The sequence below is a fragment of the Solanum stenotomum genome, chromosome 1 (genome assembly GCF_019186545.1).
Source record: "Solanum stenotomum isolate F172 chromosome 1, ASM1918654v1, whole genome shotgun sequence".
Taxonomy (NCBI): domain Eukaryota; kingdom Viridiplantae; phylum Streptophyta; class Magnoliopsida; order Solanales; family Solanaceae; genus Solanum; species Solanum stenotomum.
The window spans coordinates 15213716-15228729 of NC_064282.1; the positions used below are offsets into that span (position 1 = coordinate 15213716).

At 32.8% G+C, this 15014-nt stretch overlaps 2 protein-coding genes across 3 annotated transcripts; both read right to left on the bottom strand.

The window, feature by feature from the left end:
• Positions 1-1739: 1739 nt before the first annotated feature.
• Positions 1740-4274, bottom strand: LOC125862609 (protein BPS1, chloroplastic-like). Of its 2 annotated transcripts, XM_049542726.1 has the most exons (3): positions 4196-4274; positions 4018-4094; positions 1740-3065 (listed from the first exon to the last, which is right to left on the bottom strand). In XM_049542726.1, the coding sequence occupies exon 3, from the start codon at positions 3047-3049 to the stop codon at positions 1988-1990; it is 1062 nt and encodes a 353-aa protein (XP_049398683.1). In that variant the 5' UTR covers positions 3050-3065; positions 4018-4094; positions 4196-4274; the 3' UTR covers positions 1740-1987. The 2 variants fall into 2 exon arrangements, with proteins under 2 accessions (XP_049398683.1, XP_049398691.1); XM_049542734.1 differs by lacking the exon at positions 4018-4094 and having other exon boundaries at positions 4196-4255.
• Positions 4275-9574: 5300 nt separating this feature from the next.
• On the bottom strand, positions 9575-13304 carry LOC125872187 (probable serine/threonine-protein kinase At1g01540). The gene is made up of 8 exons (XM_049552893.1): positions 12685-13304; positions 11671-11984; positions 10993-11097; positions 10781-10903; positions 10532-10702; positions 10284-10413; positions 9988-10197; positions 9575-9868 (listed from the first exon to the last, which is right to left on the bottom strand). Exons 1-8 carry the CDS (start codon positions 12967-12969, stop codon positions 9701-9703), a joined length of 1506 nt encoding a protein of 501 aa, XP_049408850.1. The 5' UTR covers positions 12970-13304; the 3' UTR covers positions 9575-9700.
• Positions 13305-15014: the final 1710 nt, after the last annotated feature.

The window sequence follows — 15014 nt, forward strand, 5'->3', positions numbered from 1 at the left end:
GTCCTGGTTACCTCTCCTATGTGGTTTGCGAGCTATTGCATAGGAGAGGAGGTTTTATCCTGTGCATACCCAAAGATAGCGGCTGCGGATTTTTCTTGTCATAAAAAAAAAAGAGTGGATCGTTATTGCACACTAGCTAATCAATATGGGTATGCAGAAGAGAATTTCATTGATATTTCCAATCTCATCGCAATCTTGCATGATCAACAAAGGGATCAAAGTAAACGAGATATCTTTTCATACGATTTGACTTCAGTATTTTATAATATGAAAGAACAATATTATGAAACCTATTGTAAACCATATGTCTTGGACGAACACAATTTTTCTTTGTAAGACTAAAAAATTATTGAAAGATGTGCATGTTGTAAAATGGTATACTGAACAAGTGTTCATTTAGAGACAAATTCAAGATTTGAAGATGATGGTGCACCACAAATGGAATGAAATTCGAACTCAATCCCATCACCACGAAATCAGATGGGGCGCATGGTTTCACCAATGCACCAATTAATTTTTAGTGTTTTTATAGTGCCTAATGAAATATATCTCATATCTCAAATTATATATATACGTAAATTTTTTTGAAGTTAACGAATGCACATGCACCTTCATACGTACATGTGGGTCCACCTCTATGTTCTTTGATTGTATTTTTAGGGCACAATTGAATGTAAATATTATGAACGCAAAGCATAGAATATAAGGTCAAAAAACTTGGGCCACCATTCTCTTAACATCTAGAAGGTCGGTATTAATAAATGAATTAAAATGTCTTGTCAGTACACATATAATTAAGTCCTAAGAGAAGGGCTGCCACCAACTTGCATCCATTAGACCCCACTTATTAGAATTCATCCAATACATATAGTGGAGTGAGTACCAATTGGAGCAATAAAATAGAGGGATTTATCTTCATTAGGTGGCCACTGAACCTCACAATTGGCCTGCAAATAGTGTATGACATTTGGTATAAGCCAGCGGTTAGCGTGTTAAGTTTTACTAATCTATTTCCCACGACAAGTAATTATAATTATAATACATCAAAGTTAAGTAAAATTTCTCAATCCACCTACCAAAATCTAATATTATACGAAAAGAGAAAGAGTTAAATCATTTGTATACATCGGTAGCACTCAAAAAATCAAAAACAGATTTTCATGTAGTTTCAATAAGTCGTAAAACATCTAGTTTGAGGTTGATGTCTATAATTAAAAAAAAATTACATATTTTAAAAGGTTAACTTATCTACGTAATACAAGTCTGAAAACAAGCCCATAAGGAAAAATTTAAACTACAAGTGTCTAATAGAAAACACCAATGTTCAAATGAAACATGTCATGGTTCGAGTGCATTGATGTGAATGGAGTTGGAAGCTAGTCAATCCCCCACTCTTTGCGCCATCTCTGACCATTTTTTCTTCAAGAAGATGTAAACCACAGACCCACTAGTATTATTCTTCCAATTGTTTTATCGTCACCCACGTTGGAATTAGCTGTCTTCAACGTTGGAAATACGCATGTCCAACAACCCACTTGTTGCTTAATCAAACGCCAGAAATTTTCTTCATACCACAGTTAACCCTAACCTAAAAACAATGCATCCACTGACAGTAACCCTTTCCCAATGTCATTTCAAGTTTAAACACAAAAACAGATTTAATTCCAGTTCTACTAGTAAACAAAAGATGGAGCAGAAAAATTATAACTTGATCTGATAGCAGGGATGACAACTTCTCATTGAACCATAAACTTCTTTTATACATCGTTGACGTAGTAGAGGAGTACAGACATATATTGATCATTATAAAACACCTATATGGCCATAATACACAACCTTTACCACAATAAATTACACAACCTTTATCACAACAAATATTATATATTGCACATCTTAGCAGTACATCATATTTAACCAGAAAGCACAAAACTCCGCATTGACACACGCACCCATGTGTATACACAAAAGATACTCGCTTTCTTAACCATCACTTCACCATTTGTTTATGTACATTTTTGTTTGGATGGGCTGGTTTAACGACTGCACTACCAACTCTAAGGTTACAAAGCAAAGCATCACGTCCAGTTAGAAGGATTTGAAAGAACTTATCTGTCTCCTTTGCTAGGAGATCTAGTCCTACCGAAAATTTTTCTGTTTTTTTAGTCAGATCTGAAGTTAGAAGTTCCAACTGTGCCGCGTCAATAGGGTCTACTCCATCCTGTATGACTGGGTATATCTTCTTCACACTAACATCCAATGCTTCAAGCTCCTTCAGTGCTGTGAATTTCCCTCCAGAATATATGCCCCTGATCTCACCACTAATAAAATCACGAAGATCAACAAAAGCTTCTGTCCACAAGCAAGTCTCACGAACCTGCAGATCCTTCAATTTTGCTGCAGAACCCGAGAATGCAACAGCAAAGATGCTACATATGAAAACAGTTGCAACCCTCACTCCATACATCGCATGCATCAGAACCTTCCCTTTAGCAGAATTCTTAATCTTGGGTAGGTTCAGTGATTCAGTGAGGCTGTCCAAGATGGCAAAGCAATTCTCCAGTCTATGGTTCTTTGCAATAATGTGCTGCTTCCATCCATCCAATGAAGAACGAGCCTTCATGAACTGTGTTGAGGAGCCATCCAGGTTGTGCAAGCTGCACTGAAGATAAAGGTGGCCTTGGCTAAGCCTGGAAATCTCAGAGCTGTAGGCTACACACATATCCAGCATCCTTAAACTATTGTCCAAGTAGACACCAATCCACTTCTCATCCCAGTCAGATACAGGAAGCTCGAGATCAGTAATAAGAGTTTTCACATCTGTATGGACTGCACAAAGTGTGCTTATTGCTTGTTTCATCCATGAAAGGCTAAGGATATCTTCCTTGCCTCCAGGCTTAAGACTCTTAAGTCTCCCTGCTAATGTCTGCTCAAATGAATTCAACAGAGCAAGGAGTTTAGGAGACAAATATGAGCCCTTGGGTGATAATATCATTTTAAACGGATTACCAAATCGGTGATGAGGACGGTGTGATTCCTGTTGTAGACTCATTTCAATATAAGATAAACTGCACAGAAACAGAGAAAAAGACACCATGAACATGTTATTCAGCAAAAAAAATTCTGGTTTTTTCCCACAAAACCACCCGACATACAATTAAAGAAGCTTCCCCTTGTATGTGTAGTAAATATTCTAGCATACTTCTCTTATTACAACTGTATGCAAACTATACTATTAGTGATATGCAGCAAATAATAAATACGAATTCATAATCAAGCTTCAAAGAACCAACAAGGTGCATCTCACAACTTCAAAAAAAAAAAACTCTAGCCAAGCAAAAGAGAAGCTGCATAACAAAGCCAAACCTAGCATATTCACCGAGGTGTCTAGTAACAGAGAAAACCCGAAAGGCTGGGCTTCCCCTTTTACCAGACACCCTTTCAACCAAACACATGACACAGCCTCACACAGAAAATCCACTCAACCATGATAAGAAAGCCATCTCTCTATATTCTTGATAATGCTTTTTTAGGGGGAAAGAACTATAATCAACTTTAGCACCTTAGCGCTTAGCTCAAATCCATACCAAAAGAAAATAAGTTACATCTATCTAGTCAAAATTAAAGCTTTTAGCACAGATCCTTCTATGTATCTAAAATTAACTCATCACCCATGCTTTTAAGTATAAAAATATACAGAGATCTAAACCAACACATAATCCATGCTTCCAAGCACACACACAAACATAGATCTAAAACCAACTCATAATTCATGCTTTAAACCACACAAACATACACAGATCTAACAGAATTATTGAAAAATTACAGTTATAGCCCTGAATATGCATAGATCTAACCGAAATTCATGTTTTCAGCTCAGGTACATCTATATCTCTCAAAAATCTGTAAATTCATTATTTTCACAAAAAAAAAATGCATAGATCTAAACTAAACACTAGTATTTCAACTACATAAAACCAATTCAAACCAAATAAACCGTCAATTACATCCAAAAGTTACCTGATAGTCGGATAATTCAAATCCGGGGATAAACCAAAACGGTCAACGCTTAAAAAGCTGCACCGATTCTCGCAAAGCTGTATCAAAAATCTACGAGTCAAAACCTAAAAGCTGTATATACACACACCAAAAAAGAATAAAAAAGAAAAACTAAAAGTGAGAAGAGGATTTGCCGTACCTGATATATAAGTACAGAGACGAAACGGTAAAGAGAAGAGTTGTGGAAATTTCGCAATACGCGTTGTAGAAATATGGAGACGATTGGGTTTTGTTTTATATGGACGATAGCGTCATTTTACCTAATTGGCCGTTGGATTTTGATTATACCACGTGTGCACAATCGAGTGGCGCACCTTTTTCTTTTTTTTTAGTGAAATACTTAGGAGAATTATTGGAGTGTAGGACCCACTTGAATAAGAAATATCATTATACATTTGTAATGATGTGAAATGGTCCAAACTTATCTTTAAAAAAATGTGAAATACTTTCTATGGTCAGTTTTTAAGTTTGTGGAAAATATTTTAAGTTATAATTTATTTTTTATTAATATGATTAAATCTATATAATTTGGCCTTAAAAGTGAAACATGACAAGGTAAAGTTGAAAGAGAGAATAGTTTAAATTTGATAATCGTTTTTCTTAGCTATCTTATTTTTGTCCTTCTAGATAACTCTCAATTATAATAATTATTTTTTTACTGTAGAAACTGTTGTTATTCTCGATGCACTCACTTTTAAGATGCTCACTAATAGAAACACTAGTAATATTTTTACTCAAAGTTAATTATGTAATTAGATATTTCCTTCGCATATGATTCACTTTTCTCAATTATTAGCTTCGTTGGAAGATCATCAACTTTTGACTACTATAAATGTTTTAAAAGATGAATTGTGTATATATGTATTTGTGTTTTGCATTGATAGATTAATGTGGGATACACATATCGCTATTAACATTTTGAGAAAGTAAAGTTTGATGATGGAATTGTGATGAAAAAGTTTCAATTCGTGTGAAAATTAAATATATTGATGCAATTGATTGTTGTTTAAAATTTATTTAAATTGATTTGAGGTTTGAGAGTACTCGTTATTAGTATTATCTTTGGACAAATTCAAATTATTTTACTTAGTCTAATTTGATTATTTTTCTTCTAAAGAAAAAGTCTCACATGTGTTCCCAAACCTTTGATATAGTCAAACAAATTTAACTATCTTGATAATGATAAAAATAGTTGTATAACTCAACTGTTAGAGCAAATTTGAATCATTTTACAAAAATCAACCATAATTTTGATTATTTTCTTGGTTCCTAAAAAATAATTTATCCCTAAACAATGATTTAACTAAACAATATTCGTACTCATGTTCTTATAAGAGTATTTTCATAATTAATTTTGTAAAATTTGAGCGTAAATACATAAGAAAATTAGTATTCTAAAACACTTTTTATGTTACTCTCAATTAATCATCAAACGGTTTCTTAATTGGGTAAAAGCAATTACAAAAATTTAATATTATGGGCTTGTGTTTGAAATTCTATGGCAGCCATATAATTTCTAGATTTCTCTTGTTATTGTTTCTTCTTGTAGATTTTATCGTGCTCTTCTTATTAATTGTTATGCTTTCTTCATTGTTTTCTTGTTCGTTTACTTGAGTTTGATGTATTTGAGCCGGGCAGTCTCTCTATCTTCACAAGATAATGATAAAGTACGTATACTTTACCCTCTCCAAAGTCCAGACCCCATTTGGTGAAATTTGAGTTGTATGCTTATTTAGTTGAATTTTAGAAGAAGAAAAAATTCAGAATTATTAGATTGAGATAATTAAACTCACAAGTTATATAATAAGAACTTCCTCAATATTTATATAAAGTCCCACACAAACGCTGGAATTCAACTTTCACTTTTATTAGGTATTTGAAAAATACTAAATAGATATTTTTCACTTTAAATTAATCACAAAAATTTACTCTAATTTTCAAGATATTTTTTCAATTTAAAATTATGTTTTATAAATGTTTATAATTTTCATGGCGAAACGCTTCTAGAATAACTTTGTGATATTTTGATTTTGGTAGCGATAAGATGGCGTGTAGAAAATTAAAAGCTGCAAGAATATTTTGGTAAATTTCAACCGACAGACAGTCCACATTGGTTGTTTGTTTATTTGTTGGTTTGTTTTGTTGTGAATTGTGATCGTCATGTCATGGTTGCATTTGCTTATAATACTTCTCTGTACTTCTCATTTTCTCAAAAAAAAAAAAAAAAAGCTACCTTGACTTATTTTTGGAAAATTTTCTAACTTAAAACGTCATATTTGGTGCTGCTTTTAAGGTTTTGCACTTGTATTTTAAGTAGGAGTGGGCATAAATATCGGAAAATCAAAAAATCGAACCGAATCGAATTATTTTGGTTCTTCGGTGTTTCGATTCGGTGTCGGTTCTTTATTTTCAAAATTTCGGTTCTTCGGTTCGAAGTTCGGTGTAAGGGTCCTGAAACTACAGTGCACCGAAGAACCGAAGTTTTATTAAATAAATTTAAAAATATTCAAATTATATTACTTAGTAATACTTATATATTTTGACTCAAAATATTTACCTGGTCTTGCATGTGTTTTTTTTTTTTTAAAATGTGTGGGCAAGTCTTTGTAGACCTTGTTATGTGAGTAAAGATAATTGTTGTGTTGTGTGCTCTTTACCATTTATCTGCATATGTTTGCTGATTCTGTTGTTGTATATTTAGTTGGTCATTTCTGTAGCAACATGGGAGGGTAAATAATCCATCTAATTAACAAATCCTTTGGCATCTTTGCTAGAAACATAAACAAAATTTGAATTATTCTAGTTAAAGAATCATCTATGAACGTCTTCTTAATTATAAATTAAACACATGAAACTCTTAACACTTTATCATATTCCCTCTTTATTTTTATTCACATCGAAAAACTGATTTAAAAACATCGAACTAAACCGAACCGAAGTAGAAAAAACCGAACCAAATCGATCTAATTTGATATAAAATATGGTGCCCACTTTTCTAAAACCGAATACCGAAGAATCGAACGCCCACCCCTAATTTTAAGGCAACAAGCAATGAATAAGGTTGCCTAACAATGTTATAATTGGTCAATTAAAGCATGCCTAACAATATCGCACTATTTAAGATTCCTTTGCACTTAGGTAACTCTTAGATATTTTGTTAGACGTGAGTAATTTAGTTGCAAAGTGGGGAGGGAAGCATGTAGAGAATTGGAGACGCAAGAATTTCTTTTCCTTTTCTCTCGAAATGTGTTGAAGAGTCCTGCCTCCGGTAAAAAAAATTAGGGGAGATATAAAATTTATTTCTTTATTTGATATATAGACCAGAACTCATTCTAATATTTGTATACTGGTGTTTGACATCCATATTAAAATTATGCATGCATTAAATATTCAATTCTGAACGTGAGATAGGATAATGAAAAAGGAAGGAATATTCTTTACAAAATGCTTGCATTATTTTTTGGCAAATTTAGAAAATTTTCTAAGGTGCTTTTAAGGTTTTGCACTTGCATGTGTATTTTAGGCAGCAAGCAAATAGCATTGGATGAATTTTTTTTACCAAAGTCGAAATGGTCAATTAAAGTATGCGTTATAATTTTGCTTAATTATTTTTAATTAAGAATAGCAAGAATGTCTTGCAGATTAAGCTAAATCTTTTTTAGTAATTAATTTATATTACTATATATTGTATCTATCACCTACCAAGGAACTTTTCCATTCAAGTTATAGTTTACATTTTTTGTATATCATACTGCTTTCTTTGAGATTGCAAATACATAGCAAATTAAATGACAACTTTTTAAATCTTTAAAAGAAGACTAAGTTTTTCAACATAAAAAGGAGAATAATACAAAGGGATAATAATGGCTAAGTACTTGAACACATGTCTTATTACTAGCCTATTCATGTTTTTGGTTGGGGAGTTCAGAGCTTTGTGTCCGTCATAGTATTAGCATATCCATTTAGTTTTTAATTTTGGTATCTAATATCATCTTTGATTTACAATGTTTAAGTAATTGTACCTTGTTGTTATTGTTACGGTTCTTTGGATATATGTTCCGCACTACTTTGCTATTAGCTGTCATGTTTTTCTTTTAATCTTTGAAGTTTGAACACATAAAATCCTTTGACACAGTTTGCAATTTCAATATTTTCTTAGTGGGCTAAATTAGCATGTCAACTGATCTTGAATAAGTTCAGTTGCCAAGTATGATTCGGCCCAAAAGTAATAGTTGGGCCTCCAACCTTATATTGGGCCCAATTAGAGTTAGCAAAATCTGGTCCTTTATTACCAAATTAACTAGACTAATATTCTATAAGAATTGCACTCAACAGTCAGTTTTACTTTGCTATTCAAGTTATATTAATTTTTTTCAAATTATTTTATTTGTAACTAATGTTGGCAAATCTTCAAACAAAAGTTTGTCCTTTCTTAATTATTGTATGTATAACCAAAGTTGTACACAAATGGAATGAGTTGTTGAATATTGAAATTGCAATATTTTATCCTCCTCTGGATATGTTATTGTTGTTATTTTCAAATGGTTTTAAATTTGGCTTCAACAAACTCAACTTCAATACTGTATATCTAAAGTTGATTTTGAAACGGCTAAACTTAGAAAAAAGAAAAAGGTAGTATAAAATGGGAGTTAGTGAGGAACCAAAAGAGCCCTCAAATTTATTAATCAAAACATCTTATTGTAGTAATAAAAGCATCACATGAATGCATACTAACTTCCAACAGCAACAAGCAATCTTGCTGCCAATTCATAAATGTCTCTTCCTCAGCACAAACCTGTTCCATTTATTACTCTATTCTTACTCTAAACAAGCAACCAACCCCATAGGACAAAAAAAAAGCCTTAAATGAACACCAAAAAGAATTAAAAGCCAATCTCAACTATATAGTATTAGAAATCTGACATTTAGATTCCATTCCATAATATCTTCAATATCAAATTCTATACACAAGCTCATTATTCATTGAGTTTCAAAACCATATCTGCTCAGAGATTTCTCGATTATAAAAAAAAAGGCAAGATGTACAACACATCAATTAAATAATTGTGTGACCATGTTAGCACTAATGATTCCTAATTGCCAGCTCTACACCACCAAATCACTTCAAGATGTCATTTTCAAAATACTGTGGGAATTGACATGTTCATTGCACTGAAATCAAGAAGAAACAAATGGCCATGGTCCCATTCCCAATATAGAACATGCCAAAACACCAGATCAAAGAAATTAAAAAGAGAGTAACTAGTAGCCAATAATGGGATCCTAAATGAGCTTTTGATCCAGCAAAGTTAGCTGGCAAAGTGAGTAAACAGGGGCCACTAGTTATAAAAGTACAATGAAGGAAGAATCCTTATCCTTACAAAATATTAAAAACTGTAACATAGTGGCTTGCCAGAGTGGGCCTCTGATAGATACCTGTTTGTAAATCATACAAAAGTTCTATTGAAAATTACTAGTGCAGTTGAGTATGTGAACAACAAAGAAAATTGCAAGGGGGAAAAAGAATAGTATAGAAATCATTAAGAAGGTTAGTGAAAAAGAATTACATAAAGAACAGAAAAGAATAGGATAAGCATTTAGATATATAAATATTGATGATCATATGTTTCATTTATAATTTTATCTATCTCCAACTAGATGGCAAATTATGGTTTCTACTACTATCTCCTTCACTAGTTTCTGGTGCTCCATCACCATATTGTTTTCTGGATAACTTGGGACCAGCTTGGTTGTCTTGTTTGTAGTCACGGTGGGAATTAGACGATTCTCTTTCTCTACCAATACGACGTTCCTACAGATTGTAGAAAGTGACAGATAAACAGATGAACAATCAGGAAACTTACGGAATGACATTATCAGATAGGTTTTCATTTTTTTTTAAAAAAAAAAAGGAAAGGAAATGGCACATACATCACGAACCAGCAGATCATCCGCCTCTAGCATGTGGATAATGTGTCCCATTTTAGGCCTCTTTTGAGCATCAGGATCAACACACCGAAGAGCAACCAAAAGAGCACGCTTGAGTCCTTTTGACGAAGGCATTTCAGGCAACTTAGGATCAACCACTTCCTCAGATTTTCGATTCCCAACCATCATTTTTAACCACTCCACCAAATTAGTCTGCCATTGTTTTCCAAATATAAGTTGTATGAAACAGAAATTACTCAGCAATATTCATAAATTGATAAAAGATGGGAAAAACTAACCTCGCCTTTTGGTCTACCATAATCAACAGGAGTTCTCCCAGTAATTATCTCCATGATAAGTATTCCAAAGCTATAAATGTCACTCTTCTCATTAAGCATGCCGGTACAAGCATATTCTGGTGCAACATAACTGGTACAGAAATAATGAGTTAAGTAATAGCTTCACTTAAAAACGAACATTAGATTGATCCTATAGAAGAAGCCCAATTCACAGACTGAAAATGATCTCAAAAGCAGAATTCACTGACCCAAATGTTCCCATTACACGAGTTGTCACATAACTCCTCTCTGCATTGAGGAGTTTAGCAAGCCCAAAGTCGGACAGCTTTGGATGCCACTGGCGATCGAGGAGTACGTTGCTGGATTTTACATCTCGATGAACAACTTTAGGTTCCAGACCCTCATGAAGATATGCTAAACTGTGGTATACATAGAAAACTAGCAGTCAAGCTACGTTTTAAAACCTTGATATGTACAAGAAGTTTCTGAGTACGTACGCTTTTGCTGTTCCCACTATTATAGTCATTCTGTTATCCCATGTCAAAGGACTGACATCCCCAACATCTCCGTGAATCCATTGCTCCAAAGTTCCATTATCTACATACTCATAGACAAGCATCCTACAAAGCAGAAAGACACACTCAGTCTATTGAAACCCTTCAAAGCAAACTACAATTTAGAATTCAAATTATAGAGTTGAAATTGATACCTGTAAGCTCCTTCAACACAGTACCCAAGCAGCCTCACGAGATTCTTGTGTCTTACACGCCCAATAGCTTCTACCTCCACTTTAAACTCCTTCTCTGCTTGACCCCTGAGATAATTGATCCCATTAAAACTTCCACGAAGTTATTTATCCAGATAAGAAGTACTCCTATCATGAGCTTAAGATTGGAAAGAAATGACAATGTTGTTGCCAAGTAAGATTAGAATCTTCATATTTTAGTAGGAAAATAAAATTTCTCCAAACGCAAACAAAGGAATTAAGGGAGGTAGAAGCATTAAACGAGAACGTTACGTTCAACAATTATCTGTTTCTTCCTGAATTTAATATGTTAATTCAGATACCTAGTTGGCTTTCAACTGGAAACAAAAAAGAACACTTCTCACCCACAGGAGGAGACTTAAAAGCAGAAGTTCAGAAGATTCAAGAAAGAATAAGTACTTCCGTTCACAATGGTAGGAGGCTTGAGTGCACATGAAGAAATCACAATTGTTAACAGGAACAACTGCAGAATCTAAGCGCCATTAATTATCTCATGTAAGTTGAAGACATTATTTATATTTTTAGCAAAGCCCAAATGGGAAACAAGCAAATAAACAAAGAAAGTGACCAAACACTGAAAGAGATCTATGTATAATAAAAATGGGCATCAATGGTTTTTACCTGTTATTCAAGAGATTTTTAACAGCTACTCTGGTGCCATCAGTCAATACACCTTGATACACAATTCCATACCCGCCTTCTCCTATCACATTCTCATCAGACAAGCAATTAGTGGCAGCCTCGAGCTCTCTCAGCGTATACCACCTTCCCCACCCTAAATGTGATACTTCTGGCAATTGCCCACTATTCCCTAACGACCCCGTTTCAGCCCCATTAGTTGCCCTACTCTCACCGCTTGATGCCCCAGGCATCTTGTCTGAAAACACCACTCTGTGCTCCACCTTCCCCATGTTGATCTGTATTTCTGGCACAGCCTGATACATAAAGGTAACACAAATCAAGTTCCAATTTTTAAGAAAACTCAAGATTTCTTGTTGAAGATAATCTAACTTAACAAAATTTATATCTTTCTCTGATAAAATGCAAAATTCCCAATTCAAAAAATCTCAAAGTTGTCAAAGATTTTTTTTCTTTCTACATACAACAAAAATCCCAAATTCAAAAAAGATATTAGCTATCAAATATAAATTTAACCATATATCAATCTTCAAAAAAAAGCTAAACAACCTCAATGAAATAGTAATTAAATAAGAAAAGCACTGTATATAACTGAACTTTCAAAGTTAAAAAATTAATATCATAAGAAAACAAAACTCAAATTTCCCAGTCGAAAACAATCTAAGGAACCAAAGCTTACATCTCTTTCAATAAAATAAAAAAACAAACTTCTCAGTTCAAATAATCTTTAAGCTATCAAAGATATCATTATCTTCGTCATAAAGCAAAAATCTCAATTTGAAAATTTTCGAAGCTATCAGATTAAATTTATTTCTACATAAAAAGCAAAATACCCAATTCAGAAAAGCTCCAAACTATCAAAAGATGACATTTTTCCTAATGAAAATACAAATTTAACCATATATCAACACAAAAAACAGCTAAAAGACGAAAATCAGCGTATGTAACTGAAATTTTCAAAGTAAAATTGGGACCACAACAAGAAGAAAAACACACCTGAAGGACAATGGGGCGGTGATCTGGGGCGGTGTCATGGTGGACAATCTCTTGGATTTCCTTGGAGACAACTGGGGTAAGCTCAGAATTGATAGGACGGTGGAGTTTGCCTTTTTGGGTGGTAGTGCGGCGGCGAGAAGCGGTGATACAGAGTGACAGAAGGAAGAGTATGAGAACAAATACAGCTCCAACAAAGATCCCAATCACCACCCACAATTTCAATCCAAATATCGAAGTGTTCTTCGATAACTCACTGTTCACAAACGCCGCATCGTACACAGACATCTTTTTCAGTAATCAAAATCACTTCACTGCATCTGTATTTCCAATAACTTCAGTTATATTACTACGTATTACTATATGATGAGTAAAACTAACAAAAGGGAATACTGAATGAGTACAGTTTCGTTTTCCGGCGATATTTGGGTATTTCCGACGAGATTCTGGTCGGATTCTTGATTTTAATGGTGGGGAAAATGGGTTTATCGGCAGTGTCTCGGAATAGTGTAAACTTTGAAATGGGGTTTTTCCGGTGGAATTCTTGATTTTCCGGTAGCTATAGACAGAGAGAAGTGGGCAGAGAGAGTGCGGGCGAGAATCTCTCCTTTTCTCTTTTTTTCTGCCAGCCTAGCAACTTGAAATATTGTCTGTTTTTTCTTATTATTATATTAACCCCCCATAAGTTTAAGAAACTTCTAATTTAGTGTCTCAGTTTTTGAAAAAATATCATCTTCTCCCCATCCCTTTCCAAGGAAAAAAGAAGAAGCAAATATAAGTAAGGTAAGGAATGTTATGCATCACCGACCTGAGTTGCGGTGCAGTGATGGGTTGTTTTACCCTTAGCAATAATGTCACCCCCAAACTGGTCATGCAATGCACGATTCTAATTTAATAAAGGCTCCAATATCCCCCGATTGAACCCTGCAGCGTGTGATCTAAATTTAATCGAAACTCCAATGATAAGAATTGTAATGCAGAAATTATTTGTTGTTAGATGTTTGATTATATATTTGTATTAAATTAATTAGTTTTGAAGATTTTAAGAATGTTTTTAATTATTTTAATTAATTAAATTATTTATATATCTCGCATAAAATAATAGATAAATATTCACATATATAGCTATTAATTTATAAAGAGATGGAAAGGAGCAACTAAATATTAGTATATATACGATATTGAATATATACTATAGTTTCTAGCCAACAAATAGTATTTGAATTATATATAATGACTAATTCTTCATATAGGCCAACCATGCAGGCCTTCAATTGTTATTGGATAATGATGAACATATTGACATCAATTAGATATAAAATCCTCCCACATTCAGAAGTTATATAAATAAAATTTCGAGTAGAAAAAATTATCATAAATAAGACGTGAGAGTTTTTATTTTTTAATTTTTATCTTATTTAAAAAATAGTTGAATATAAATTTTAAAACTGATTAAAATAGTTAGATATAAACATGCTCATAGATTTAATTTCAAATTTAGAACTCTATCTCAACCTCAACTTTTGAGTTTAAATGAATATTTATTTTTAAACTACTACTAAATGTGAGTTCAAAACACATTTGGAAAAAATATTAGAAGGGTCCAAATACAATATTTAAAAGTTTAGGGGTCTATAATTGCTGAGACAAAATAAAGACAGCCCATAATGAGAAAAAGTCTTGATAATTGGAAAATGACATGTGTGTCCTAATTTGGAATTCTTTGAATTATGTGCTATATCACTTACTTGAGTTTTAGTTTTCGAGTTTGAGTTTTAAATATATATATTTTTAATAGAAAATATCTTCTTAAATGAGTTATATACGGCGTAAATTTAGATTAGTTAGATTTTAATTAATTCACTTGAATTTAAGTTACATAGTTTTTGGGTTTGAATTTTGAATTTTGACTTTTGAGTGTGAAATCTTTTTAATAGGAAATATTTTCTTAAATGAGTCGTATTCGGCGTAAATCTAGATTAGTTGGATTTCAACACGGATATGAGAGAGAAATAAAAAAAGTTATATACATTAAAAAATAAAATTTCTTAAATGAATCCTACACGGCGTAAATCTAGATTAGTAGGATTTTAATGCGGATATGAGAGAGAAATAAAAAAAGTTATATGCATTAAAAAAAAGGAAAAATTCTCTTGGTCAGAAAATTTGGCCAGAATGGTATTTTATCTTTTTAAACATTTTTACCCTTTTAACTATAATACTTTTTAACTAAAAATGGAAAAAAGATCAGTTTATTTTAAAATAAAAAAGATATTTTTTTAATTTCTAGCCAAATTTTCTGATCATTTAGCATTACCCAAAAAAAAATATTT

Excerpts from the sequence above, each read along its gene's own strand:
- LOC125862609 (XM_049542726.1), bottom strand. The coding sequence starts at position 3,049 with ATGAGTCTACAACAGGAATCACACCGTCCTCATCACCGATTTGGTAAT.
- LOC125872187 (XM_049552893.1), bottom strand. The coding sequence starts at position 12,969 with ATGTCTGTGTACGATGCGGCGTTTGTGAACAGTGAGTTATCGAAGAAC. Across the intron at positions 11,985-12,684 it reads ACCGCCCCATTGTCCTTCAG|GCTGTGCCAGAAATACAGAT; the intron begins GTGTGTTTTTCT and ends TTTATGTATCAG. Across the intron at positions 10,414-10,531 it reads CGTGTAATGGGAACATTTGG|TTATGTTGCACCAGAATATG; the intron begins GTCAGTGAATTC and ends TTTCTGTACCAG.